General features: G+C 36.7%; 3 protein-coding genes across 5 annotated transcripts in view; all 3 read left to right on the top strand.

Moving 5' to 3' along the window:
- The first annotated feature begins 185 nt into the window (after positions 1 to 185).
- LOC135587263 (dynamin-related protein 3A-like) lies at positions 186 to 14750 on the top strand. The gene is made up of 20 exons (XM_065078452.1): positions 186 to 692; positions 1447 to 1729; positions 1852 to 1880; positions 1972 to 2073; positions 3196 to 3264; positions 3350 to 3409; positions 3617 to 3730; positions 4381 to 4429; positions 4945 to 5054; positions 5290 to 5382; positions 5504 to 5596; positions 5671 to 5808; positions 9479 to 9592; positions 10780 to 10884; positions 11014 to 11056; positions 11367 to 11512; positions 11604 to 11750; positions 13814 to 13866; positions 13993 to 14092; positions 14203 to 14750. The coding sequence occupies exons 1-20, from the start codon at positions 333 to 335 to the stop codon at positions 14458 to 14460; spliced, it is 2466 nt and encodes an 821-aa protein (XP_064934524.1). The 5' UTR covers positions 186 to 332; the 3' UTR covers positions 14461 to 14750.
- Positions 14751 to 17015: 2265 nt separating this feature from the next.
- LOC103993490 (stearoyl-[acyl-carrier-protein] 9-desaturase, chloroplastic) lies at positions 17016 to 22002 on the top strand. Of its 2 annotated transcripts, none has more exons than XM_009413577.3 (3): positions 17016 to 17242; positions 19980 to 20478; positions 21137 to 22002. In XM_009413577.3, exons 1-3 carry the CDS (start codon positions 17118 to 17120, stop codon positions 21695 to 21697), a joined length of 1185 nt encoding a protein of 394 aa, XP_009411852.2. In that variant the 5' UTR covers positions 17016 to 17117; the 3' UTR covers positions 21698 to 22002. The 2 variants fall into 2 exon arrangements, with proteins under 2 accessions (XP_009411852.2, XP_018686482.2); XM_018830937.2 differs by having other exon boundaries at positions 19962 to 20478.
- A 1519-nt stretch (positions 22003 to 23521) lies between these two features.
- The window catches only part of LOC103993491 (probable inactive ATP-dependent zinc metalloprotease FTSHI 5, chloroplastic), a 42531-nt gene continuing 38573 nt past the window's right edge, over positions 23522 to 27479 (top strand). Inside the window, exons 1-2 of one of the 2 annotated variants that reach the window (XM_065078451.1) lie at positions 23522 to 24650; positions 25627 to 26095. In XM_065078451.1, coding sequence (XP_064934523.1) covers positions 23722 to 24650; positions 25627 to 26095 — 1398 coding nt within the window. In that variant the 5' untranslated portion in view covers positions 23522 to 23721. The remainder of the gene's footprint in view (positions 24651 to 25626; positions 26096 to 27479) is intronic. The other variant, XM_009413578.3, reaches the window with a different exon arrangement.

Below are 27479 nucleotides of genomic sequence, written 5' to 3'. Positions count from 1 at the left end.
TTTCGTATGCAAGTTACGTTGTTCCAAGCTTATACCCACGAATCCCGTGCCAGTTGAAGACTCCCGGTCAGGGCTTCTCAAAATTTATTTTCCTTACGGACTTTGCGATTCAAATTACGTAAATAGGCCCATTGATGAACTCTATTTCGGTCATTTTGTCACCCGATTTTAAAGATTCCGGAGCTCAAACCCTATTGAACTTCACCCTCTTTCTCGCTCGTTCAATCGCCTTCGGAATTCGCCTTCGCCGCGGAATCCAACTAGGGTTTTGGAAAACCCTCGCTGCATCCGCCGCAAAACCCTCCCGATCCCGGGGGCCGGAGCACGATTCGATGGCGGACGACGCCGCGCCATCCCCTGCTGCGGGACCGATCGGACACACCGTCATCCCTATCGTGAACAAACTCCAGGACATCTTCGCCCAACTCGGGAGCTCGTCCACTATCGATCTCCCCCAGGTGGCGGTCGTCGGGAGCCAGAGCAGCGGCAAGTCGAGCGTTCTTGAAGCGTTGGTGGGCCGGGACTTCTTACCCAGGGGCTTGGATATTTGCACGCGGCGGCCGCTGGTGCTGCAGCTGGTGCACCGGCCGCGGAGAACGGATGCGGCCGAAGGAGGGGAGGAGTGGGGGGAATTCCTCCACTTGAACGGGCAGAAGTTCTTCGACTTCTCAGAGATTCGTCGGGAGATCCAGGTACTTCGGGTTTTTGTATTTTGTTTGAGGGTTTTAGATTGTTTCTTTCCTTTATGTTATTCTTGGCAATTTTGCCATTCATTTTTTGGTTTACTAGATATTAAAGTTACTGGATTGATCATCCCGTGTCTTGCTTATGGCTTGGAACTTTTAGGAATTGAAGTGCGCACTCTGGATAGTACGCTTTGCTAGTTATTTTGGCATGTGTCCTTTTAGTTGTTGATTATTTGAGTATTGATATGCTGATTTAATCTAGAATATAACAGTGTGTTTCAATCTTCCTAATTTAGAATTTACATGCATTCTTGCTACAAATTATGAACTGATGGCATTCTATTCTTTGGTGATACGCAAGACACATCTTTATGCTTTTTTTAGAATCTCAATGATGGGCTCAAACACGACAAGATTCATATAGAGTTGCAAATATTTTCTTCGTAGAACTAGATGTGACTTTGTTAAATCTGCAAAGGTTTTAGGCTTATTGAATCTACATAGGTCTTAAACTTTGATCTCTGGTGATAAATAGATCCTTGTATTGATGTCATGAGGTGTCTTCACCTTGTCATCTAGGTTCTAAATGCATTTCTTAAACTCACAGACATACAATCCACTGGTGTTGCTTGTTGGTCCTTTTTGAATCTTTAGTTTTCCTAGAGAATCATGTCTTGTAGAGAAATTCTCATTCTTGCTAACCATAATTTGCTCCCAATTGTTTGCCAATACTTTCTGATAATGATGTTATTTATTTTAGGCAGAAACAGAAAGAGAAGCTGGGGGAAACAAAGGTGTTTCTGATAAGCAGATTCGTCTGAAGATTTTTTCTCCAAATGTCCTGAATATCACTCTTGTTGACTTACCTGGAATTACTAAAGTACCGGTTGGTGACCAACCTAGTGATATTGAGGCAAGAATTAGAACAATGATATTGTCTTACATCAAGCATAAGACATGCATTATATTAGCAGTTTCACCAGCAAATGCAGACTTGGCAAATTCTGATGCACTTCAAATGGCGAGAATTGCAGATCCAGATGGTAAGTTTTTTTGATCGATTATTTATCTATGGAGGCTAGAACATGGTAGACTAGTATTCCACGTTGTCAGAATGTTTGAAATCTAATCTACCATTTCACAATAATGAATTTTATTTTGGCAGGTTCTCGCACAATTGGTGTCATCACAAAGGTTTTATTTTGTGAACTTTAGTAAATTACAATTACAATAGCATTATAATTATTTGCCGTGATGACACTAACTTTATTACTTCTATTTGCAGTTGGATATAATGGACAGAGGTACCGATGCACGCAACTTTTTGTTAGGAAATGTGATACCACTTCGACTTGGTTATGTGGGTATTGTAAATCGTAGTCAGCAGGTATTTTCATTTTTCCGGATAATATGTGCTTTTCCTTCATGCTTATCTCTGGTTATGGAAATTATGTATGAAACTACTTATCATTTAATTTGAGGTATCTTAATCATGGTTCGCCATACCACTACGTACCGTCCAATATGGGTGATACATATCGGTTTGATAGAGAACTAGTTCGAGTGGTATACACCGGTTTATCTTTATGCCTCACCATATCGTGTGTCGGTATTTGGTATGGTTCAGTATATACTGTATCGATGGTCGGTCGGTACATCGGTATAAACTGGTAAGGCGAACCATGATCTTAATACTATCCAAGTAACAAAGCAAGCACCATGACTACAAAGTGCATCTGTTGTGAACATGTTGTATACTTGGGGAGTCAAAACTAATCAAGAATCATATGTCAGCAGCTTTTTTATTGTGAGACGTGATGAGGAAAATCATCTGAGGTTGCTAAAAATGTCTAAATATGGGCTTTTATGTGTTCTCACAACAAGAAACTTAGTCAATTGATTTAGAGGTTTCAGGAAGGAGAAATAACCAAGTAAAGATGAGCCCATACTTTTTGTTTTTGGGGGGGGGGCTGGAAGATGAGCCCTTACATGTTAGAGGATCCAGGAAGTCAGAGGAATTGCCAAGCAAGATATTCAGAAGGGCTTGAGGCTCTCGGGCTATGTTATAAATTTACTCCAAGCAAAGCTAAACTGGAATACAGATGGTTATATTTAGGTCTAATTTTTCATGATTGTTGTTGGATAAATTTAATAGGTTCCGGTTTTAATCTCTAGATTAAAGCCAATGACATATATGGTGACTAGTTAGCATGGGTTGACCAATCAGCATTTTTGTTTTAAGTATTTTTTCCTATCAGTTGTGAAAGAACTTTATGGTTAGCTTCAATTACAACAAATACTTGTCTGTTTGAGACGAGTGCATTTTATCACATTGCTTATTATAGTGCCACTTGTGATCTGTTATTCAAATAGATATTTGTTGAGCATGTGTTTAGGCTTTAGAGCACTGTTGATGTTCCATATTTGCTGATACCTTTGTCTTTGTAAATATGCTTTGTTTCAGTGACCACAACAGATTTTGCTATGGCTGACTTTCTTGAAAATGCAGGACATCAACTTGAATCGTAGTATCAAAGATGCATTGGCATTTGAAGAAAACTTCTTCCGCAAACAGCCTGTATGTTGTATCCGAGGACAATATTTGATCTGCACTATATGCTATTCATTTCAAAAATATAATGACACATTATGGTGGTTTGCAGGCATATCATGGCCTTTCTCATTGTTGTGGGGTTCCTCAGTTAGCCAAGAAACTGAATCAGGTAAGTGGTTCAAATGATAATTTTGCTAGTATACAATTAAAATGTGTCTTTTTGTTGGGATTATAAATATTTGAACAGAATTAGCAATATGTATTTTGCTACATAAAGATTAATTTTCCTGCACTATTTCAAGCAATTATTCAGAATATTCGGCTTTTGTCCTCTTGTGGCCTAAACCTGATGTATTATATTCCAACTTTTCTGCAGATTTTAGTACAACACATTAAGAATGTCCTTCCGGGGTTGAAGTCTCGCATAAATGCCCAATTGGTTGCTGTTGCAAAGGAGCATGCGGCCTATGGTGATGTAGCAGAATCAAAGGTTTGTAAATATGTATATATGTACATTACATATAAATACATAAACATTTGGTACCCGTAGATGAAAATATATTGTATTCTTGCAGTTTCTCTACCATTGTTACAAGCATCATATGTTCATGTCGAATTTTGGTGTTATATCTCAATATCTCCCTTTTAGTTGTTCAACCTCTAATCTGGGTCTTCAGTCCATGAACTGGAGAGACATACCACACCACGTGTGTTTAAAAACATAGTTGATTGGATACTAGTAAAACGACAATCATGGGTTCTTACACTCATTTTCTTAAAATGTATAGCCCTTTCATTGCATGTGTTTGCTTAGTTACTTTTTCTTTATCTTTTATCTGTGTTACTTGAAGATAATTCATTTTTACAGGCAAAGCCAATATGAGAAGTTGAGACTGCTTAAATCTCTAATTGACCCAACTTATTCTTTAGTGGCATATGATTAGCTTGATTTAACTTAAGTATTAGTGGCAACTCAGCTGCTGGTTGTCTCAGGATTTTGATACCTTATGATATCGACTTTTCGATATACATTTTCCTGTATTATTTCAGCTATCATTTGGTGTTTATCTAGTCTTTTCATGTTCTTCCTTCTCGACATTATCCTTGAAATAACTGACTGTAAGGTAACTTTGACTGCAGGCTGGAATGGGGGTTAAACTGTTGAACATTCTTACAAAATATTGTGAAGGTCAGCTTGGAGCTATTTAATAAATATCAAAATTTTGAGCTTTTTTTGGCATGAGAAATGCTTTGGAGTGAATTTTTGTGTTATTTAAAATTTAATTATTTGTGTTTATGCCGGTAGTCTCATAATTGTTTATTGTGTCTTAAGTTGCTTTTGCTTTCTTGGACTGATCAATTTTTTTATTGCATGATTGCATATCTTTAGAATTCTATAATCTTGGATTTTAGTAATATTCACCTGGATGGCTTAGATTGAATGTGATCTCAGTGATGATCCAAGTTTGTCTTGGATGCCTCTTTTGCTTGTAAGGGTAAGGTTGCATGTGTAGCCTCCTAGATCGTGTTGCAAGAAACCTTTTGCATTGGGTCTCCCTTTTGGATTTCGTTTGTCATACTTCAACATGCAAAAGTTAGTTTGTTGGTACTTTAGTTCACATGCCTTGTTAGCTTCTGACTAAGCATGCGCCCTTTTCAGTGAATGTAGGCAGGTTGCCATAACTAATGGTATGTTTTTTGCAGCTTTCTCTTCTATTGTGGAAGGGAAGAATGAAGAATTGTCAACTGATGAGCTATCCGGTGGTGCTCGTATACATTACATATTTCAGTCTATCTTTGTGAAGAGTTTAGAGGTGTATTTCATTATCATTTTTCTAATGTGCATGATATTCTTCCTTTTATATTTTCTTATCCCTAGTTGTATAAAACTATAAATCACTGTTATTTAAATCTGAAAGATTCTTTCTTATCCTTAGTGTTCTCCATGGGTTTAGGAGTCCTATAATTGGAGGGGTATTTTGATTCCCTCCCACAAACCTCTACCTTTTGTAGTTCAACATTATGGATGATCATCTGATGTTTGTGTAGGAAGTTGATCCTTGTGAGGATGTAACTGATGAAGATATCCGCATGGCTATTCAAAATGCAACTGGTCCAAAAAGTGCACTCTTTGTACCAGAGGTGATAGTGACTTGAATGATGTTACATGCTCTTGTGAGATTGAATACAACTAAGTCTGCAGTTTAGATATCTTCTTCATTTTGATGAACCCTGGTTCTCTATGTCTATAATACATGATTAGGTGCCATTTGAAGTTTTAGTTCGAAGGCAGATAGGTCGTCTGCTAGATCCAAGTCTTCAGTGTGCAAAGTTTATCTATGATGAACTAATAAAGGTATACACCATGAAATTGTTAGGAAAATAACTTGATTGCCTTATAATTACCAATAATTGTTCATGTTATTGTAGATGAGCCACCGTTGTTTAGCTAGTGAGTTGCAGCGTTTTCCTGTCCTTCGAAAGTCAATGGATGAGGTAGTTGGGAGCTTCTTAAGGGAAGGCCTTCAACCTGCAGAGACAATGATTACTCATATCATCGAGATGGAGGTAGATAAACTATCTTAGTTTTGTTGTGTTGCTTTGATGTGTGAATTTAGCTCTTGTGAAATGCATAAAGCAAAAGACTAAGATAGCTCCTGGTGTATGCATTTCTCATATCTTTATTCTGACTAAATTGATGTCCGATAACTTAGGGAAACCAGTGTAATGATTTAGACCCAGAATCTGTTTCCTTGGTTGCTTATCTGGGATTAATCATGGAAACCCCTATTGTGCACAAAAAAACCTCAAAATGCGTGTACTCCGATATGACAACCCACAGGAGCATTGGGTACATAATCATTATGTTACAATCAAAGTAGTCACTAGTCCAATAATCTAAGTCGAACAAACTTCAGAATTGTCTAGAGAATGCTTGAGCCCCAAGTTATTCCAGATGGCCAGTCAAATCGTATGTACGAGTTAAATCTTTATTTTATGGTACTGAAATATTGGATTGTAATTATGTATAAAAGCAACGAAATTCATCTAGTAATTCGTCATGTCTACTGGTTTTTGCTAATTGCTACACTTTTTTTAAATTGTCACCAGTGATCTTTTTGGTATTTGATCTTTATCATGCATACTTTATGTCAGAGTAAAGGGGCCGTATTATTGTTGAGGATTAACTGAAGGAAAAAAGGATCATTGTCATGTAAAACTTCTTGTTTTTAGTTTTTTCGGTTGAAGCCTGATTTCGTATATAGGATTTAATAAGAAGACAAGAAAATGGGCCATTTCTACTTGGTTGAGTCACACAATACTAAATAAGCTTAACATGACCACAAGGAACATAGACGACAAGAACTCATCCCTAAACATGCCAAAGGCAACAGTTGAGGCATATCGTGAATATACCATAGAGAACGCAAGCTTCCCAAGGAATCTACCTCCATTGTCACTATCAAGGACTCAAGTTGAGTTTATTAATTAACCTGCTAAGAATAGGGTATTCTGATATAGGAAGTGGATTGCTTGGTTCTTGTTAACTTCTGTTCATGGATATGGTAGATCATATGGGTGCATGCAATCGTTTGTATTTGGTGGTTGGAAAATGTACTATAATTATCTGAGACTTGCTACTATAAAGGTATGTTATCATTGACAAGCTAGTCTATGCCTCCTTTGTTAATGTGTATGTTCCTTTGTTAATATTTTTCATTTTTTTGAAGTCTGTTGGAGTTGATTTCATCATTTTTCTTTGAGCATTTATGCTTCAGTGGAATGCCAAAACATATTTTTGTGATTCATCTTCTTGGCACATCTGTTATAGATTTATGGAAAGCATGATTTCGATCATTTTTCTTTGAGCGTTTAAGCATCAGCGGAATGCCAAAACATATTCTTGTGATTCATCTTCTTGGCACATCTGTTATAGATTTATGGAAAGCATGATTGAGGAATGTGTGATTGTATTATCTTCTTGACGAACTTTCTTGTATATATTATCATATTTGTTAACTAATGCTGCAAGACTTGGTTCTTACAGAAACATTGAAATATGTAAAATCTAAGAGCATCGGCTCTTATTGTTTTGCCACCGAATGTATAATTGCTAAATACGTAGACCTTTATCTATAGTGATTTTCCTGCTCATGCTGTAATGTTATTAGCTATGGTGGTTATTTGGTTCATTCAATTCATTCCTGGGACATTTCTGAACCAGTTAATCTGACTTGTTTTTCAAAAGTTTGATGCAAACTTCTACCAAATTGGGAGTTATAATATGGCTGAAATGAACTGTAGAATTATTGGCAATTTGAGAATTAAAAAGGCTTTAAAAAATGTGCACAGCAAGGATTGCCTTTTCGGGTACTGGATCCATTTCTTCAATCTATCAAACGCATACATACTGGCCTGTACCGGTGTGCCGACACACGGCATGCCAGTGCATACTGGTGTTTCGACAAGGAAGAAAAAGAGGGTTCAGAGGAAAGGGTGTTGGAGGAACAGAGGAGGAAGGAAGAAGGACAAAGCAAGATTCGCAATACCGTATCGTACTGGTATTTCGACCTGGGCTTGGTACCGGTACGGTACGGTATACCGAGCGGTACACCTGGGTGTACCGAGTACTGTAGCACTGCTACAGTGATACAGTGCCTCGGACCGGTAACAGTCGGTCCACGTACCGAAAACCTGTCGGACCGGTACGTACCGCCCGTACCGGGCGGTACGGCTCGGTACGGCAGACCCTGGGACAAAGAGGAAGCGGTGGAGGAGGAAAAAGAAAGAAGAAGAAGAAGAAGAAGAAGAAGAAGAAAAAGAAGAAGAAAGAAAGAAGAGGAGAAGAAGCAACGGCAGCATACCTGGAACCAGCATCGAAGCGGCAGTGGCGGTGGTGAAGCGGCAACATCGCAGTGGCAGTAGTGAAGTGGAAGCAGCAAGGGCAGCGACACTGTATGCGAGAAGACGCAAGCTGTAATTTGATTTTTTCTCTTTTTTAACCCTGAATTAGATAGAAACCCATCACTTTTTTTATTTTTTTATTATTTTAATTGGACTGCACGAAACAGGTGTGGTCCGTGTATCACCCCATGCTCGGACCGATATGTACCCCCTGTACCATACCATTTCGAGCGGTACAGCAGTCGATGGTGCACGGTTGGTACTTCAGTAGAAATTTTGTCATTTTATTTTTGTTATGTTCTTTCTGGTCTTTGTGTCGGAACTGAAAGTTATAATCTGTCTTTTGTCAAATAACTTAATGCACACCCCAATGCTCCCTTTTGTAAGAGACCATTACAAATTATAGTCCCCATTGGCCCATGTACTTGTCGTGCTGAGCCTCACTGTTGCCTAGTCACCATAAGTTGGGCCTTGTTGATTCTGGAATCATCTTTCTGTTCTACTTTAGAGAGAAAAATCTAAGCTGCTAATTGCTCGGAAGCAACTCTCTTACATGACCAACGGTATATGACTGCTCTCCTTTTGTCATGCATGACATGTGAACTATGCTTTTTCTTTTTGCCCCTCTATTTTTGCATTGATGAACAGTGCAGGTTAGTGCTATGGTGCCTCTTACAGGTGTCAAGCATTTATTGTTTGCTTGAATCAGCAAAATTTGAAACCTTATCATGTCAACCTATTGTGTGTGCATGTGCTTGATGTGTTGGAAAGTTTCCCTTGTTATACGTACTTATTTTTTAATATCCTGTGAGCATTATGTTCTAATACATGTATTGTAAACATATTTTACATGCTTACAGTTTGTGATGTCTAAAGGCCAGGGATTGCATTGTGAATTTCTAGATCAAAATTTTAAGGTATAACAGACTTTGTTATGTAATGTAAAAGTGTGCCCTGTCTGAGGAAATCTAAAATATGTACATGATTACAGCTAAACAATTCTTTAGCTCACACACCCAGTGATAGAAACATCTCTTTTATTATTCAGAAGAGTCAGCTAAATCATATAGGCACATTTTTCTTGGCATCTCTTGTTTTTCCTGGAATCCTGCATCCATTTCTACATTTCTGTCAAACATGTATCCATTTGCCAAATATTTGTGTGCAAGCATGGCACCGACCAACTTCTTTGGTTATCAGTTTTAAATATCATGTGATCAAGATAAATCCTTTTTGTTTTGAGGTTATTCTATTTTCTGAAGTTTCACTTGTCCAAGTTCTTCTTGGGTTTCGATTGTATGACCGGGGTTGAGTTGGTTAATTGGTTTTCCAGATGGATTATATAAACACTTCTCATCCAAACTTTGTTGGTGGAAGTAAGGCTGTAGAAGTCGCCCAGCAGCAAGTCAAATCTGCAAGGTTGGCAGCATCAGCACCTAGAGCTAAGGTATATGTTCCTCTATTGTGTACGTGCAACCATTTTTTTCTAATAGATTTGCTTTTATATTCTAGACTAAATTTATCATGTTCATTTTCTTCTTTTTGCTGACATCTGCATTTGTTGGAGCAAAGGCTGCTTCTTTTAAACAAGTTAATGTTATTAAAAAAACTGTCATGCTTCTTTAACCAACAATATTAACCAATCAACTATTGAAACTAAAATTTCTTTTATAGCAATTTTTGTCAATGATTATATTATTTTGTTGGACTGAGGCTGTTTGAAACTTCAGCTATCATTACTACTTTCTTTTGAGTGACTTGCATTCATTAACAAAGACTGATCTAACCTGGAGTAGAACAGGGTTTTCCAATTGATTTATCTTGATGGCACGGATTGCTGGTTTGGGCGTCTGCTATAACTTAAGTTCATTTTGATTTCTTTCTCCTAAATTTATTATTGTTGGACTTGATCCTTTCATTTTTAAGTTGTCAGATAACATGTTGGTGCCTTCTTATTAGCACCCATAATCTATTGGTGTTGCTCAGCTTTTAGATTTCATATTGACATTCATAAAGGTTTTCTTCAGAGTTTAGGGGGAAGGGTAACTTTAGGATCATAATCTATAAATTTATGTGAGAAACTTAGCTTGTATTTTTTAATAAATTCTAATGCTTGTTTATTGTTTCAATCAAAAGTTTTTTTTTTAAGAAAAAATCAATGCAGAAGTAGATTGTCGAGCAAGTTTCTGTTCCTACTTACATCTTCTAAATCCTTGGGATGGGTACAGGCATAGTCATATTATATTGTGAATAATTAGATTAAGTTCAAAAATAGATGCATAATAGCATATTGTCTATCCACAATGTCTTGAGTTGCTCATTAGCTAACAGATTATCCGACTTGTTTGATGATGCTATTGGAATAACTTCTTTTTTAAATTTTATTTATAAATGACATGAATTTTAGAATCTGGGTAAGCCTTTGCTTTCCACTTTTGTTGGAAGTAAAAAAGGTGAGGCATAGGTGCAAAATGTAGTGAAACCCTGGCTCATCATTAGTCTGATTCTATTTTTGTTTCCATTGCCTTGGGGTTTGGGCCAAAGAGAGTAAATGAAAATTGCAACTGTTTCTCTTCTGTATCCTGGTATTCTGGAATCAGAATATCTACAACCAATCTATGTTTTTATACACAGGATGGAGTTGATTCTGATAAGCTGCAAGCTTCTGTAAAGAATCTAAAATCTCGTGCTATCATTGCCAAATCTGGAGCAAATGGAGTTGTTCCTGATCATCATCAGGTCACTGCTTTATCCCTGTTGTTTATCAATACCTTTTTTGGTATTATAATGCATATGTTCTTATGATGTCTTGTGTATGCTTTCACATTGGTTTAATTCTCCTTTCCTGTTTTTATTGATGACGAATAGGATGCTCGAATTGTTGGGGATTCTGACAGACCAGGTTCATCTGGTGAGAAAAATACTGTTATAAAAATTATAATGTTTTTTTAATATCTTTTTGATATGTTGCCCACTAGAAGTGAACCAATTCTAAAATTTTGTATCCTGACATACGTTGGAACTGATTTTGAGAATGATAAACACAGTTTTTCAGCCTCATAGCTTAATACTAGTAATGTCGTTCAAGGACCAAGGGGAATACTTGTTCCCTGTCAAGTGTCAACGATAGTTAATTTCTTCATTCAATTTTCTCATGGTGCATGTGCAATTGTTTATCACCAAAATGTTTTCAGTAACCATTTAACTTTGAGATGAATCAGGTAGTACGACTGGATCGAGCTGGGTTTCATCAATTTTTGGTGTTAGTGAAGACCGTCCATCTTTGAAAGAGGTTCCAGTGAACAAGCCTTATGGCATGCCTGTTCATAATGTTGAAACTTCACTCTCTATGATCCAATTGAGAGAGGCAAGTATTTTGAAACTATGTTTGTGAATTGCTTTCATTTGCTTATCCATTTACCTGCATCATTTCTGTAACTGAATTTGTCATTTTTCAGCCACCAATAATCTTGAAACCCTCAGAGAATCAGACTGAGCAGGAGGCTCTGGAGATAGCAATCACAAAATTGTTGCTGAAATCATATTATGATATTGTGAGAAAGAATATTGAGGACTCTGTGCCGAAGGCAATAATGCACTTCCTGGTAAATTTCCTATATTCTAGCTATGAGGGGTCAGATGGTGTTTGCTTTTAGTTTGTCAACACTATGATCTATGTTCTTTTGTTTTAAGTCTACATGCCTTTAACTCATGAGTGGGTCCTACAACCAAGCAAAATTATGAATAAATCTAACAGCAAAATATCTCAATATGTTCTCTGCTAGAATAATGTCCTTCTGACCTTACAAATTATGAATATTAATCATGTTTGAACTTAAGATGCACTATGCCTTCCTGATAAATTTGACAGCATTACATGTTTAGTAGTGAAGAATCACTCATTCTATGTGGAAGTTGTATATTTGGTGTTAGTTTACTTGGGAAGTGTTTTTGTGCTCTGCTGTCAGTGCCCTGCTTTCCTAAATGTAGTCACTAATACTACAGTAAAAATGTTTTTATTCAATACAAGCAAATATATTCCTTGATCGTCCAATTATAGGCTACACCAGAAACTTCTACCTGCATGATGGGCTAGCCAAACTATTGCCTCCTTCATGATCTAATTGTAAGTGCAGCCAACAAACTATTCATGAAAAGGATGCAGTTACTTAGGATGGTCTTCAAATCCCAAGGCCAAGCACCACCCTTTATAACAAAACAAGAGTAGAATAATTGACTCCAAAAGGCAAGCGGATAATGTTGTGTTCAGCTGCCTACTACAATCCATCTAACGATCTGATTACCTGGTGTAACCGATAGTAATTGTCCACGACATAAGAATAGTTTATTTAGACAGATATCCTATCCTTGTGGTCACGACCATGATACCATTTATTCTATTGGAGAAGAAAATTGGCCTTTAGCATTAATAAGCTTGAAGTTCAGATAAGTCCTTTGAATGTTAACATGGTTTATTCGATTTTCTTTTTAATGCAATCCCCTGGAATGATGAGTTGTAATAATAGCATTTATTTTTGTGGTGAATTGGATTCTATTTTATCATGATTATTTTCACATAGTCAGCGGTTGTATCAGGGTTACTTCTTTAGATGCTTCTGTTCAAGGTTTTAAATCTCGATCATAACGTTCATCATAGACCAAGTATATAGCTATTGAGCTTATAGCTCAATACCAATTCGTGATATTATTTTTTAATGTTTTTACTGCTTTACTTAGTGGTATTGCTTCGATAGAGAATAAGATAAGAGAAGATCACTTATGATGATATAGGCATATGGTTAGAAGACCTCCGGATGCGATAGTCGGAAAAGGTGAAATGATTAATGTTAGTGGTGCGAGAAGAAATAGAGGAAGACCTAAAAATACTTTAATAGCAATTGTAAATAAAGATTTAATTATTCTAAACTTAATTAAACATATGATTTTTTATATATCTCAATGGTGGTTCTGCAAAAGATCTATATAGCCGACCCCAAATAGTTGAGACTTATGACTTTGTTGTTATTGTTGTACTGAATGGTATTGGGTAGTGCAGGTTGGTATTTCGTCTGATACATTATCCTACCTACGTGGTCCCTTAGATTAATAAAACCAGTATCGAACTGAGATTAAAATCAATACATCTGTATACTTCTGAAAGATTGTATCATACATCTATCACTTTTGTTTTTAAACAATCAATTCATGATGTTATTATCTTCCATCTGTAAGGCAGTGCCTCAGGCCTGATATAGCCCTGAGGACATGTTGCTTAATCAGTTAAGAACCATGGCACTCTAGCTTTATATTACGTGATTTGATCTTTCTTAGTGTTAGCAGTTACTTGTGGGTCACAAGATGGCTAGCCTTAGCACAATGGTTATGTTGCTCATCTGCAACTTGGTGATCAAGGCTCAAGCTAGACATTATTTTCTGCTTACGGTGGTAAGGCTGGTGTGTTGACCATTACCATAGCCAATAGCTGGCAGGAGCCTGATGCTTGATGCCATCTCTTTTCTAAATTATTTGGATATGATGCTAATCTAACTGGTGATTGTGATGACACCGAAAGTCTGACATTACCTACAGCAGACCTGTTGGCTTTTAGTTATCATTGTTTAGTGTTTTCTCTTGTTGAGCAACTGGTTTCTTATTGTTTCTTGTGTAGGTAAATCATACAAAACGTGAGCTGCATAATGTGTTTATCAGGAAGCTTTACAGGTAACAACTTGGTTCATGTTGTGAATTTATTAATATTCTCCTACCTTTGGTTTTATTAGGATGGTAACTACATGCTGCTTTATGCTGTGAACCAAAAATTATACTTGGATCTAACTTGTCAAACAGAGAAAACCTATTTGAAGACCTGCTGAGGGAGCCTGATGACATTACTGCCAGAAGGAAACGTATACGTGAAACTCTCTGGGTTTTGCAGCAGGCTTATAAGGTATGTTTCTCCTTGAACAAACCTATGGTTCTGAAAACAACTTATTTGCAATGTACACTAGCTCTCAGCAAAGTACTGATACCTTGTTTCTTGGTCCTGTTGGTCGCCAGACAATAGATGAGATCCCACTTGAAGCCGAGTCTATCGAGAAGGGCTATACATTAGATGCTGATCCAACTGGTCTCCCAAAGATACATGTCCATCCTTCATCCTTTTATGCAGGGAACAACGATCTAACCTCCCAATATTCAGCTTCACCCAAGAATCCGAGACCTAGGAAGTCGGCACACTCAGGAGAACAACCGCCTCCACTGTTTTCAAGCTCTGTTGCCAATGGCCTGGGATCCTATCCCACTTTTGATGTTTGATCACTCACCGCAAGTTGTGGATTTAGTCTACTTCCCACAAATTGGTACACGTGGTTTCATTTTCTTTTTTGGATGCCAATGCGAGCAGTGCATTTTGGTTTTTTTTTTTTTTCCTGTCTGTATAACACTCGTTTTACTTTTTTTTTCTCATCATAGTCTATCTTCATATAAAGCTGACCCATTAGAAAAATGTGGCAGCTTACTACTGGCATTTGCGCTTTAATTTGAAGTGGATCTGCTGCTGGCAGTATCCATATCCTATTTAAGGAATTTGCTAGGATTTTTCTTCAGCTGTTGACTTGAAGCTATTGATTGAACGAGGGTTTTGCGCAATCTAATCTTTGAGTCATGGCTACTATTTTTCCAGTCCGATGCCCATTTTCTTTTATGTTCTTTATTTATTGTAAAACAATCGTTTGATGCCTTTTGCTTTATGTTAAAACCGTAACGAGCCTGTCTTGGCAAAAGATCTATTGTATCCCTTTGTACTTCATTCTTGTGTGTAGATAAAGTGAAGAACTATATCACTTAACTTGGTTGTAACCACACGCACACACATCAGGCTTTAGAAGCATTCTCCAGCATTCATTATATGCTTATTAATGACGGTTTCATGGCTATTTCAAAAATATCCTTAAATCATTGATAAACACATAATGCAGGATGGATCATGTTTATAAAGCTTGGAATTTCCAAGAAATCTTCACTAATAAACATATATATATATATATATATATATAACAGTGGTAGGATAATTGTGGAGAATGCTTTCAAATCCATCTGACTATGGGTCGTCTGATATGTTCGCAGTTAAAGCCATCATAAATAGACATCATCTTCAGGTAGCAGTTGGTGTGGCCATCTAAAGCTGAGCGGTTCTTCCTAAACAATCGAAACAAGTTAGGTGCAGCTTCAGCATCAACATTATGGTGATCGATGCCAAACCGAGCTGAGAGCAGTCACCACCATCTTTATTTAACATCTACCTATATATCTCAGTGGGTTTAAGACGGAGACCAGCAATTGCTTTGCGGAGGTTGGCTCACCTTCAAAAGTGAGTTGTTTTGACTTCTCTCGTTCTGCTTTAATTCTCATCAATGTGGACACTGTTTCATCTCTCTCTCTCTCTCTCTCTCTCTCTCTCTCTCTAAGGCATTTCAAAGTCTCTCTTCGTCCTTCGTCTCATCACTTTTGCACGTAAATCGGTGGTTACTTTTTGTTTCTATATCTTTTCAAATGATGATTCATTTTGGTGTCAGGCGTGAAGCAGAAATAGATGTCTCAGCTACTCTCATCACAAGGACAAGTTTCCTGTACTAACTTCTCCTTTCTTAAATACATGTTCTTCTGTTGCCTGAGTAGCTAACAACACTTTTCAGAACAATCAAATATCTCCGAATACTCACATAATTTTATAGAATTCCTTTCAATTTTTTTTCTTCTTTCGATTAAACACGCCAAGATTTTTTATACAATTATTTTTTAACATCCTCCCTCCTCCATCCAAACATAATATATTTATTTATTTATACAATAATCAAATTCTAATTTATAATATTTTATTTCTTTCACACTTATATTAATACTGACTCCATAAATATAACAAATAACAATAATACTTTATCGATCTCAAATAGTAATTAAAATAGCCATGAAATAGTTTATACGGCCGCACAAATACAAAGAGTGTTTGTAGTTGTTTGCCTGAGTGTAATTTGCAACTGAGCTCCCCAGATCATGATATTTATTTCCTGCATCTTTTTCTTGTTGTGATTCACATGTGACCACTCTGTTCTTAATTGTTTCATTCATTGATTGTTAGTTATCCCATTTTATACTCTTTGTCGTCCAATTGATGTTAATCATGATATATATGATGAGTCACGATCTGATGATTCAACTATCAATAACTTCATTATCCTTCAATCATGGACCAAAATATTTAAGCAGAAATTAACATAATATACTGATCAGATCCATATAAGTTAATCATACACATTATCCGTTTTCGATAAAGGACTAATGAAATATTATAATACGAGTCTTGTGAATGATCGGACATGATCTAAGAGACTATATATATACCTTTGCCCCTAGCTTCATTCCAACTCATAGTTTTTTTTTATCTCATTATAATGTCTCATCGTATTACATTGTTCTCCTCTCTTACCTTTGATATTTATCTCGATATTAAATTTTGGAACATGCTTTCTTCACTGCTCAAAGCTTCGTAGTTCTTAATCTAAAGATCATGCCCCGACCACATAAAATTCTATGGTTTTCTTTACCCGAATCATCCTTTATTCCTATATATAAATAAATATTTGACCCTTTAATTTTTGTCATATTCCAACTAAATTCTCATTCATCAAATGTAAACTTATCTATAAATAAATATGCATTCAAACATAATTTTTTTTCCAGTGCAAAGAAAATAATTAATTCCATCATTAATCTTGAAAATTTCACTAAAAGTTTCATTTACTGTGTATCACATGAAGGGTAAAGTAGTAAATTCTTGTATCTAGCTCCTATTAATTTCCGCTCCTCTCTCTCTAGACGCCGCCTCCCTCGCCGTCTCTCGCCAAGCTCAAAGAAGAGGTAGAGCAAAGGAGGAGAGAAATAAGAGGGGGAAAGAAGAGGTTTGAAGGGCTTCGATGGCTTATCGAGTGGCGTTGCGGCCGGAGTCTTTCCTCTGCTTCTCTCCCGTGAGGAGCAAGAGGAATGGCAGATCTCCCAGGGTCTCCAAGGCATCCGCCATTCGGTCCTCCTCCGCCACCAAGTAATATCCTTTCGTTCGTGTTATCTCTTCGCGCATTGGATTGTCCGATTTACCTTTCTTGATGCCGTTCTCCGATCTGCTTTCTTGGTTCCTCTTGCGAAAATTTTTGGGCTCGGGCGATTTGGATGCGTTAGTCTTTTACTTTTTTTTGTTCTTCACGGAGTTTCAGTGTACGATTCTTTTTTATTCGGGTTACTTCTTTTTGCTGTTTCAATTTGGAGTTGGCCGAAAGTTGGCAACTTTGTGCCTTCGGTGATGTCAAGATGCCTTTTTTAGTTAACCTATCGATGGTCGCTTTCTGTATATTACTTGGTTATTTGGGATTTATCTTTTTCGATGAGTTATTGACACTAAATTCATGTCGTCATGTTGAGTTCATGGCTTTGGTTTAGCAAATTTTAGCGTTGTCTTGCATTCGAAGATTCTATGGTGGATACTTTTTCTTCTTGTTGTCGTTGGGCGGCATTTTGGTTTTCGCTAGAATGACGTGTTGTCCTTCTGTTGTTAGGCGGTGCTTTCATTTAAGTATCTTAACTTTAGCTTTCAACTACTTGCATATAAATGATATGTTATGTTAGTTCTTACTTCTCAGAATATCCAAATATACCTTCTCGGTCCCCATCCTTCTATTCTATTCCTCCACTGTGGTAGATGGGAGGCTTACTCGATCCCCTTTATGTTTCATTGTTCTCAATTGTCTAGTTTTGCACCAACTTAAGCGCTTTAAGCTTTACTTTGTACTGAATGTCTATATCCAACAAAGAGCAAGGAAAAAAAAATTATTAGAGGAAGACAAGTTGAGTTTAAGAGAGATGTTAGAACTGACGGAACTTGTGAGAGGAAAAAATTGTATTTCGGCTGATCAATAAGGGACAGTTGATTTTTGTGATAGGAATTTGTGAAAATTTTTAGGTTTTGCAGTAGAACATATGATACCTTGAATTTTGTATAAAATTAGTTTCGTCTCTATGGAAATACATACATTGATCCCCTTGCTTGCAAATAAGACTGCATACAGTGGGCTCTCGTTTACCTTCTAGGACCACTCAACAATAATTTGCCTTGGACTGTCATATCTTTGATGATGGTACATATCTTCACATGGGATGGTTCGATCTTCTACTTTCGCTCTGTCATCTGAATCTGCATTAGAAAGCATTTTTCTGACTTGGAATATGGTGGCGATTGGATTTAGATCAAAGGTTTTTTGAACTAGCTTCTGCTCTTCCCTAGTGATCGCTTTGACATTCTACATTTTGGGTAGACAGACTATGGTGTTTTTTCCACTTTCTACCATATATAAATTATTGATACCATTATACTGTTATTCTCTTTTTTCATTTCAAGTTACTACAACTTTTAGAGGACTGGTGGCCATATCTGAATCAGCATAGGGGTTGCAAATATGAAGATGAAAAGGTTCTGATGCCAACTGATGCATCTCTTGGTGATATGACAATCATACAATAGGCTTTAGAGATTAAACATAAATAAAAAAAGAAAAATTATCAGAAGAGAGTAAGAAAGAAGGAAGCACGAGTAGTAATCTGCTATAGAAATAGAGAAAAATTAAGAGAATGGGCTTGTTGTCTGAAAAGGTTATCTTTCTTTCAACAATGTATATGGCAGCAAAAACCTGTTTCTTTCACAGTAACTAGATAAGTCTCCCATGAAATCAGACACCAAGTCCTTTGTAACTCCTGAACTGAACAATATATCAACTAGCCCTCACTAAATCACTACAATATCACCACATACTACCAACATGATGTATAAAATGTTGATTAATCGTATTTCAATTTAGGTTTGAAGGGAAAAGGATTAAATTGAGTGTTTGGGTATCATAAATTGTAGATAAATTATCAATTCAAATTGAATTTTTATCATGTTGTGCCATAGTCGATAAGTTATTAATTTATCTTTTGGCTTAACGTGCTTTCTATCTTGAAACAATGAAGCCATTATCATCGAGGCATTAGTCTTATTTGTTTTGAATGGCCATAGTAACTTCTCATCCTATATGTAATTGGAGAAATTAGAAACCTTTTTTTTTGCTTTTGTGAAGCTAATGTAGTTTTGGTTCATATAATCCTTATGTGCATCTTGTCATCGGTTCAGTTTGAAAGTACATAACATGTGTTTATATTCTCCATGGTAATGATACTCTTGCTGATACCTTTTGGGATGCCTACTCAGATATGTCTGATTGAGTTATTGATAGAAGTTGTGATGCAAGAAAGCTTGTATATATCCTAAAAATCATATCGGAATCATTTTATAGAAGTTACAATTGGTTCAAAGAAAATATGATATAGCAAGAATTTGTATACTGTTATTTCTAGCTATGTAGAAAGTCTCTTCAGTGGTAAATTTGTGTTCAAACTCTTTGCTTCCTTGTATATGATTGTTATTTTAAGAACATGATGATTGTTATATAGATTATTCACATTTATATCTTCTACCGACCAAAATATTACTGACATAATCGTCTTCTTCCAAGTGCTATGTTCATTCAGTTCTTTGATAGTTGGAACTATCTCATTTTCTCGAGCTTTATATGTATCACTTACTCTAATTTGAAACTGAAAATGCATTATACTTTATAGATATGCCTCGAGAATGTTAATGATGCTTTCCTATCTTTGTAATGTTGAACTTAATCTAATATTTTAGGCATTATGATCTCAAATCACTGATTTATGTATTTTTAATGTTATAGTCATTTATTTTGCTCTAGGGTTGAGACTCCAAAAAAGCCCTTCACTCCTCATGAGTTACATGTTCAAGTCACTCATTCCATGCCACGTCAAAAGATCGAGATTTTCAAATCATTAGAAGATTGGGCAGAAAATAATATATTGGTGCATCTGAAACCGGTCGAGAAATGTTGGCAGCCACAGGATTTTCTTCCAGATTCTTCATCAGAGGCTTTCTATGATGAGGTTAAGGAACTGAGAGAGCGGTCGAAGGAGATCCCTGATGATTATTTTGTTTGCTTGGTTGGAGATATGATTACTGAAGAAGCTCTTCCTACATACCAAACAATGCTAAACACTCTTGATGGCATCAGAGATGAGACAGGAGCAAGTCTTTCTTCTTGGGCTATCTGGACTAGGGCATGGACTGCTGAAGAGAACAGACATGGAGATCTCCTTAACAAGTATCTATACCTATCTGGAAGAGTGGACATGAAACAGATTGAGAAGACAATTCAATATCTTATTGGTTCAGGAATGGTGAGATTTCTTGATGTGCTGTGTTGCTTATTCTTGACTGATCTTTTAAGGTTCTTATTTAGGGTTCACCTCGAAAGGGTCAAGTTGTCATATCATAGAACCTTCCTGTGGATGTGAATTTAGATTGTCATCGACTGCATTACATGCCTTTTGTCAGCTGCATGTGGATCAAAAGCCTTGGCTGTGCAGTCACATTGCACATGAGTTGCGTCGTAAACAATATGAGCAATAAATCAGTAAACATCAAACCAATTTGAGTTTTGCATGTATCAATATGAGACCACTTTTCAATGTGGATGGGGGGCCTTCCGCACTAGTGACTACAGGATATCAGAAAATAAAAAATAGAAAGCACATCTTAGTGCACATGGGTGGGAAATCGGGCCTTTGCTGATCAAAATCCTTTATGTTATATAACTGTTTTTTCTATTATTTTCAGTATCAGTGATCTGTCTTAAAAACATTATGGCTCATATATTTTGTCTCTGATCTTAGAATTAGTTTTTGGCTCTTCCTTTTTAATCTTGCTCATAAATTGATTTTTTATGTTGATAAATACTATTCTCCGAGTCGATGAATAGTTGCATTAAAATGGCATGTCCTTTCATTGTCTACTCGTTCTGCATTCAGCTAATTTAAACGGCTATGGAATTTGCAGGATCCCAGGACAGAGAACAATCCATATCTCGGTTTTATTTATACCTCGTTTCAGGAGCGGGCAACCTTCATATCCCATGGGAACACTGCTCGGCTTGCCAAGGAACATGGGGACCTCACATTGGCACAGATATGTGGGATAATTGCATCTGATGAGAAGCGCCATGAGACTGCATACACTAAGATAGTGGAGAAATTGTTTGAGATAGATCCGGACGACACTGTTATTGCATTTGCTGACATGATGAAGAAGAAAATCTCAATGCCTGCTCATCTGATGTATGATGGTCGTGATGATAAGCTCTTCGAGCACTTCTCAGTGGTTGCCCAGCGGTTAGGTGTCTACACAGCCAAGGACTATGCCGACATACTGGAGTTCCTTGTTACGAGGTGGAAAGTTGGTGACCTAACAGGCCTCTCTGAAAAAGGGAATAAATCCCGGGACTTCATCTGCAATTTAGGTCCAAGGATCAGGAGGCTTGAGGAAAGAGCCCATGGAAGGGCCAAGAAAGCACCTACCATACCTTTTAGTTGGATCTTCGACAGGAAAGTGCAGCTATGAGTGTCAAACAAGACAACGGTTTTGGTTGTCCATGCAAGCAATCGTTCTCCCTTTGCTGCAAGTATGCGGTTCATGGGGTTCTAAAAGAAGTTGTAGCATCATGTCCGTGCTTCATTTTGTCTTCTATTCAAGTAATGGATGAGTTGGGATGGGGGACTGTACATACTCTTCAAGCTATCATAATTTGGTTTTCAGAGCTAGAAAGCCTCTTATTTTTATGTTTTCTTTTTGTCTTTTTCATGGGACAAGTTCTGTTTGTCTGAGTGGAATAATGGATGCATATGAGAACTTAGCCTTCGCTCTTCTCTCGTGTTGTGGAACCTACATTTTGCCATCTAGTTTCTCTGTCTATATGCATACAGATGAGATGCTTTTTATGTGCGTGTGCAGGGCTGGTCACATGCAACTTCCAACATCCCTAGGAAAATTATTAGTCCACATATCTGTGCTTTGACTCCTAATATGCTTGTAAAGATGTCTTCACCATTTGACTATTTCCTGTGGATTTCTATGCAATATATAAGAAGCTATGCCATGGTGAGAAGCTTTTGACTTCTGAATTGTTTGCTCTGCTGTGTGATTCTATCAGGGAAAATAAAACAGGAAATATCACAAGCATCCTTAGTTATCCTGTATCGATACATCGTTATCTTGTGCCGTAGGGTTCTGTCAAGGTATTCAATTTCAGTCTCAATAAAATGTTGTTTTGTTATACTTGTATAATCTCAAGTTTATGCTTTGATACGGACTAATATATTTTGTGTGTAGATTTTGCAAGACTACAAGAGATTATAAGAGTGGGTTGATCCTTTTGAGAGCAGGCTTTTAAACCTGTGATGGATGATATCTTAGCTCTTGATTACTTGAAATTCACTTTTATCTAACACAAAGGATAATCAATTTCAGCCTCATTATCACTGATATATATATTTTTCTTTGAAAACTTCATGATAAAATTTAATTTCTCAACCCAGATGATCTGTGTTGGAATAGTGAAGTGGAAATACAAAATGTTTATATTTTCCACTCATTCTAACATGAGTTATTCACACTCTTTTTTTTTTTTCCAGAAAGCAAATGTATTGCTCTTGATATTTCTCTATATTCTTAATTAAATTGCTTCCATATGATTGAATTAAAATTTTAAAATAATAAATTCTATTTAGGAATACTGGTAGTTGGTTTGATAAATTAAAATATTATAACTTTCAACACTCCTGATCACAACTTAGCCAATTTTGATAGACAAAACTCTTTATGTTTTTTGTTTGGAAAGGTGTTGCTCATCTGTTTATAGAGGTGTCCCACCTCCTTGTAGTTCTGCTTTTTGGAGAGGTGATTCCACTTCCTTTCAACTCTGTTCTGTTCTGCTCAGATTTAATATAAAATATATTTTTTTAATTTAAAAAATATTACAATTGATTTGGTGTTAAGATGAGGAAAATAATTATTTTTTCGAGTGAGGACATTTTTATTATTTTTTAAAAAATATAATAACTCTATGAGTATTAGGAAAACAGGGCAGAAGCCTAACATATCAAATCTTTCTTTGATATAAAAATATAAAAAAAATATAAAAAATAAAAATAAAAATATATGAAAAATATAAAATAAATACATATAAATATAAAAACCATATAAAGAATATAAAAAATATAAATATAAAAATAAACATAAATATATAAAAATATAATATGTATGTATATATATATATATATATATATATATATATATATATATATATATATATATATATATATATATATATATTCCAAGGGAAAATAAAAAAATAACATTTTCTATACCCTATCTTAAACCCATCTCGCTCCCGTCTCCCCGTCTTCCTTTTCCCCGAACCCACACTGACGAACTCGGGGGCAGGCGAAGCACGCGACGTGCGCTTCTTTCCTGCTTCCTCCTCTCTTCTCTCTTTTTCCTACTCCCAAATCGCTGCAAAATCCCTTAATAGAGAATTCAACCGAGGAAGCATAGCCCATTCCCATGCCCTAATCTCTCTCTAGCTCATGGAATCCAGTGTTGTCTCTCTCCATCTCACCTCCTCCCTCCTCACTCCCTTCCCCTTCCATTTCTCCCGTTATTGCCTTCCCCTCTCGCCCCCTTTTTTCCGCTCCAAACCCTCTCGCCACCGTTTTCGAGCTGCTATTAAACCCTTCATTCCTCCCTTCCCGCATCCGTATCCTCGCGTTTCTGCTTCCTTAACTCCTCCCGATCATCAGTCCTCGGAAAAGTCGCCAGATTTATCAGGATTGTGCGCCACTGTTCTCCATAATGCTCGAAAGCCTCTATCTTTCTTGTTCTTCTGCATCGCGGTTGGTTTCCTCCCAATTCCTACTGCTGGAATTCGTGCCCTTGCTGTAGCGGCTACCGTGCAGTCGAGGAAGGAAAAAACACGGAACAGTGACGCCTCTATGGATCATGAGTTTTCAGAGTACACCCGGAAACTGCTTGCTGATGTTTCAGTTCTCCTGCAGAGAATCGAGAAGGTGAGATCCTCGAGAGGAGATATGGATGGCGTTCGGGAGGCTTTGAGGGCAGTGAAGAAGAAGAGGAAGGAGGTTCAGGAAGAGGTTCTTAGGAAGCTGAATTTGGAGTTGAGGGAGTTGCAAAGGGAAAAGATGCAACTGGTGAAACGGTCTGAGGATATTATGAACTCAGCTTTGGCAATGAAGAAGCGGCAGGACAAGTTGTCCAGAAAAAAGGGTGATGGTGATGGTGTGAGAAAGAATGTGCAGGCTCTGGAGAACAGCTTGGTTGCTGCAGAGAAGGAATACAGTGATATCTGGGAGAAGGTCGGGGACATTGAGGACAGGATCCTGAGGAGGGAGACATTGACGTTCAGCATTGCCATTAGGGAGCTTTCATTTATTGAAAGGGAGTCCGAACTCTTAGTGGAGAGATTTGGCCGTCGGTCGAAACAGGACAGTGTTGCAAGGTATGTAGTTTGAATATTGTGGTATGTCTGACCGACAAACTTGGACTTTGGTGTCTGATACCATTCAACTTTTCAAGATGTTGTGCCAAATAGTAGCCATGGCATGGTAATATAATGACTTCATACTATTAGTAATTTTTAAAAAATTATTTTCCAATGTCCTATAACATTTTCCCTTCTAGAAAGAGACTTCAGTCGTCTGCAAATAAGGTATTTTCTTTTCTTTCGGTATTAAAAGAAAAGGCATAGCCAAAAGCTCCTTGCTATATATGTCTAGCCATAAATTGGATTTACCTGTAAAAGAAAGTAGGTGTTAGTGAGTCCACAATACAAATGAAAGGAAAGGGATGCTCAAAGCTTAATTAGATGTTTATATTTTTTTTGGAATTTAGCAGGAATCATAGATCAGGAAGTCTTTATCTGTATTGTTTAATCTAATTCTTTGATGCTTCTGTACAAATATTTTATTATTTATTTCTATTAATTTTAAAAATTGATCAAAATGCCCTACTCCCCTTGTTTAGAAATTTAGTGCTTTTAGATTATTCTGTTGAAATATGATATACTCTTTTCAACTCTTAAATTTTTTCACATTTTGATGGTTGATCATTACCTACATGTCACTAGGAATAGGCTTGCATTTGATTCATGCTTACTTCTTTCAAATGAAAGATAATTGCTGATGGTTTGTGCATTTGAACTAATGAGTAATGTCATAGAGTTATGCAATATATTATGTTAGTCAAGTTAACCTTCAAAAATTTGTAATTGAGAATTTGAGATCACACCTTGTCTTGGCAGTGCATATAAATTTGACCAAGGTATAATTTGAAGCCCACTGCGTGATTGCAAACAATTATATCTGTAACATTTGATTCTTGTTCCTAATCATACATCTTGGTTGCCATTGGTGCTCACAGTATTTTTATGACCAGTTGAGTCAGGTTTCCTGATTTATAATTTTATTTTATTGCAGTCCATTGAAGGCGACAACTAGGCTGTCCAGGGATGATATCAAGAAAGAACTAGAAACAGCCCAAAATGATTATTGGGAGCAGATGCTGCTGCCAAAAGTTTTGGAAGCTGAAGATCCTGAAATCTATTCAGAAACCAGTACTGGAGGTTTTGTTTCTAATATAAGAAGAGCTCTTAAAGAATCCAAACAGATGCAAATGAATATGGAAGCTCAGTTAAGGCGAAAGCTAAAGAAGTTTGGTGATGAAAATCTTTTCCTTGCAAAAACTTCAGAGGATGAGGTGCTGAAGGGTTTTCCAGAGGCAGAATTGAAGTGGATGTTTGGACAGAAAGAATTTGTTATTCCCAGAGCTGTTAGTCTTCATTTATTTCATGGTTGGAAAAAGTGGCGGGAGGAAGCAAAAGCAAATTTGAAAAAGGAATTACTAGAGAACATGGATCATGGTAGGCATTACATGGATCAAAGAAAGGTACATTTTCCTATATTATGAACCCCATGTTTAGGCAACTTGATGCTTATGGTACGTTTTAGATTTTGCATTGAACAATGGCTGTAGAGTATGAATATGTGGATTACATCTAACAATATAAGTCATATAATAATCAATATCTTTCTTGCATGATATGCATATTTATTATGCAATAATCAACTGGTTCTTTGTGGAGAGTCCACATTTAATAATGATGTTTTAACGTGCGAATTCTCTGCTTTTGGTTATTTATGTTGCTGCATATCTTTTCCTGTATGCATTTTTTTCTTGTCCAATTGGTAGTAACAATTACATTTGACTTTGATCCTTACGAGTTCTTTTTAACACATCAAATGCATCTAGGAGTTAAACTTCACCAAGAAAATATGGTTAGATCCAAATTACACAAATTGATTTTTAGATAGCAGTTTGGAGTTCCAGTTTCTACTTTCGATTGAGTCGTGAAGGGTCCAGTACATTTTTTTTATTTGATTCAGTTGATTTGTCAGTTTTATGTCATGTTTCAGTCACTTTCTTCTGCTTCATTGTGTTTCATTGGTGAGCTTCCACAAAATTAAAAAGAAATGAATTTTTCCAAAGAGGGCATGCAGTTTTCAGTTACATGCCCAATGATTTGGCTCTTATGAAGCATCCCTTGCAACTCTTGCATTCCGGTTCAAATCAAAGCTGAACCAGCTCTTCACTAATCGAGTTTCAGAAACTCTTCCCGGCTAAGATTCTTGGTAAAATTTCAAGTGTTTGGGTCCCTTTTCCTCTAATTGCATGGCTATGGAGAGCTATCTTATATTCACTTAAGTACAGAAGTCATTGTTGGGGTATTCACTCTAGCAGAGAAAAAGGGAGTGCAGCTATTACATCAAGATTTTTTTTAATGTTCTCTAGACTTGTTAAGAGTTTTTCAACATTGTAAATTTAGGGTCATGCAACCCAAAGCCTTGTCATAGTAGTCTATAATAATTCTTTTACAATCTCTCTGCAATTTCAAGCAATCTGATTATTTAGATTTCCATTTAACTATTCCTTCCAGGTCTTTCTATTCCTCAGATTTAGTGAAAACCTACCACAGATGACTCGTAACATTTTTATATCCAAATGATGTTTGTCTAGCCTTTTTATACATCAAATGCAATGGTTGAAGTTAGCTGAAGATATCTGGATTACTGCAACAATGGGAATGATTGATAATGGTTGTGAAGGGTGACACCAAAGGACCTTCTTGGGGAGAAAGTGTAATTTGGGGAAATTTGTTATAAGACATTTGACAAGGTCAAATTGGCTTTCTTAATGTATCTTATACTAGCAGCCTAAGGGTGGCTTGAACTCCAAAACAACCAGAGTAGGGTTCCTCCAAGCTGAAAAGGGG

Source organism: Musa acuminata, chromosome BXJ1-8 (genome assembly GCF_036884655.1).
Source record: "Musa acuminata AAA Group cultivar baxijiao chromosome BXJ1-8, Cavendish_Baxijiao_AAA, whole genome shotgun sequence".
NCBI lineage: Eukaryota > Viridiplantae > Streptophyta > Magnoliopsida > Zingiberales > Musaceae > Musa > Musa acuminata.
Note: the sequence above shows the minus strand (reverse complement) of the source record. Positions and strands in the feature narration are given on the sequence as shown.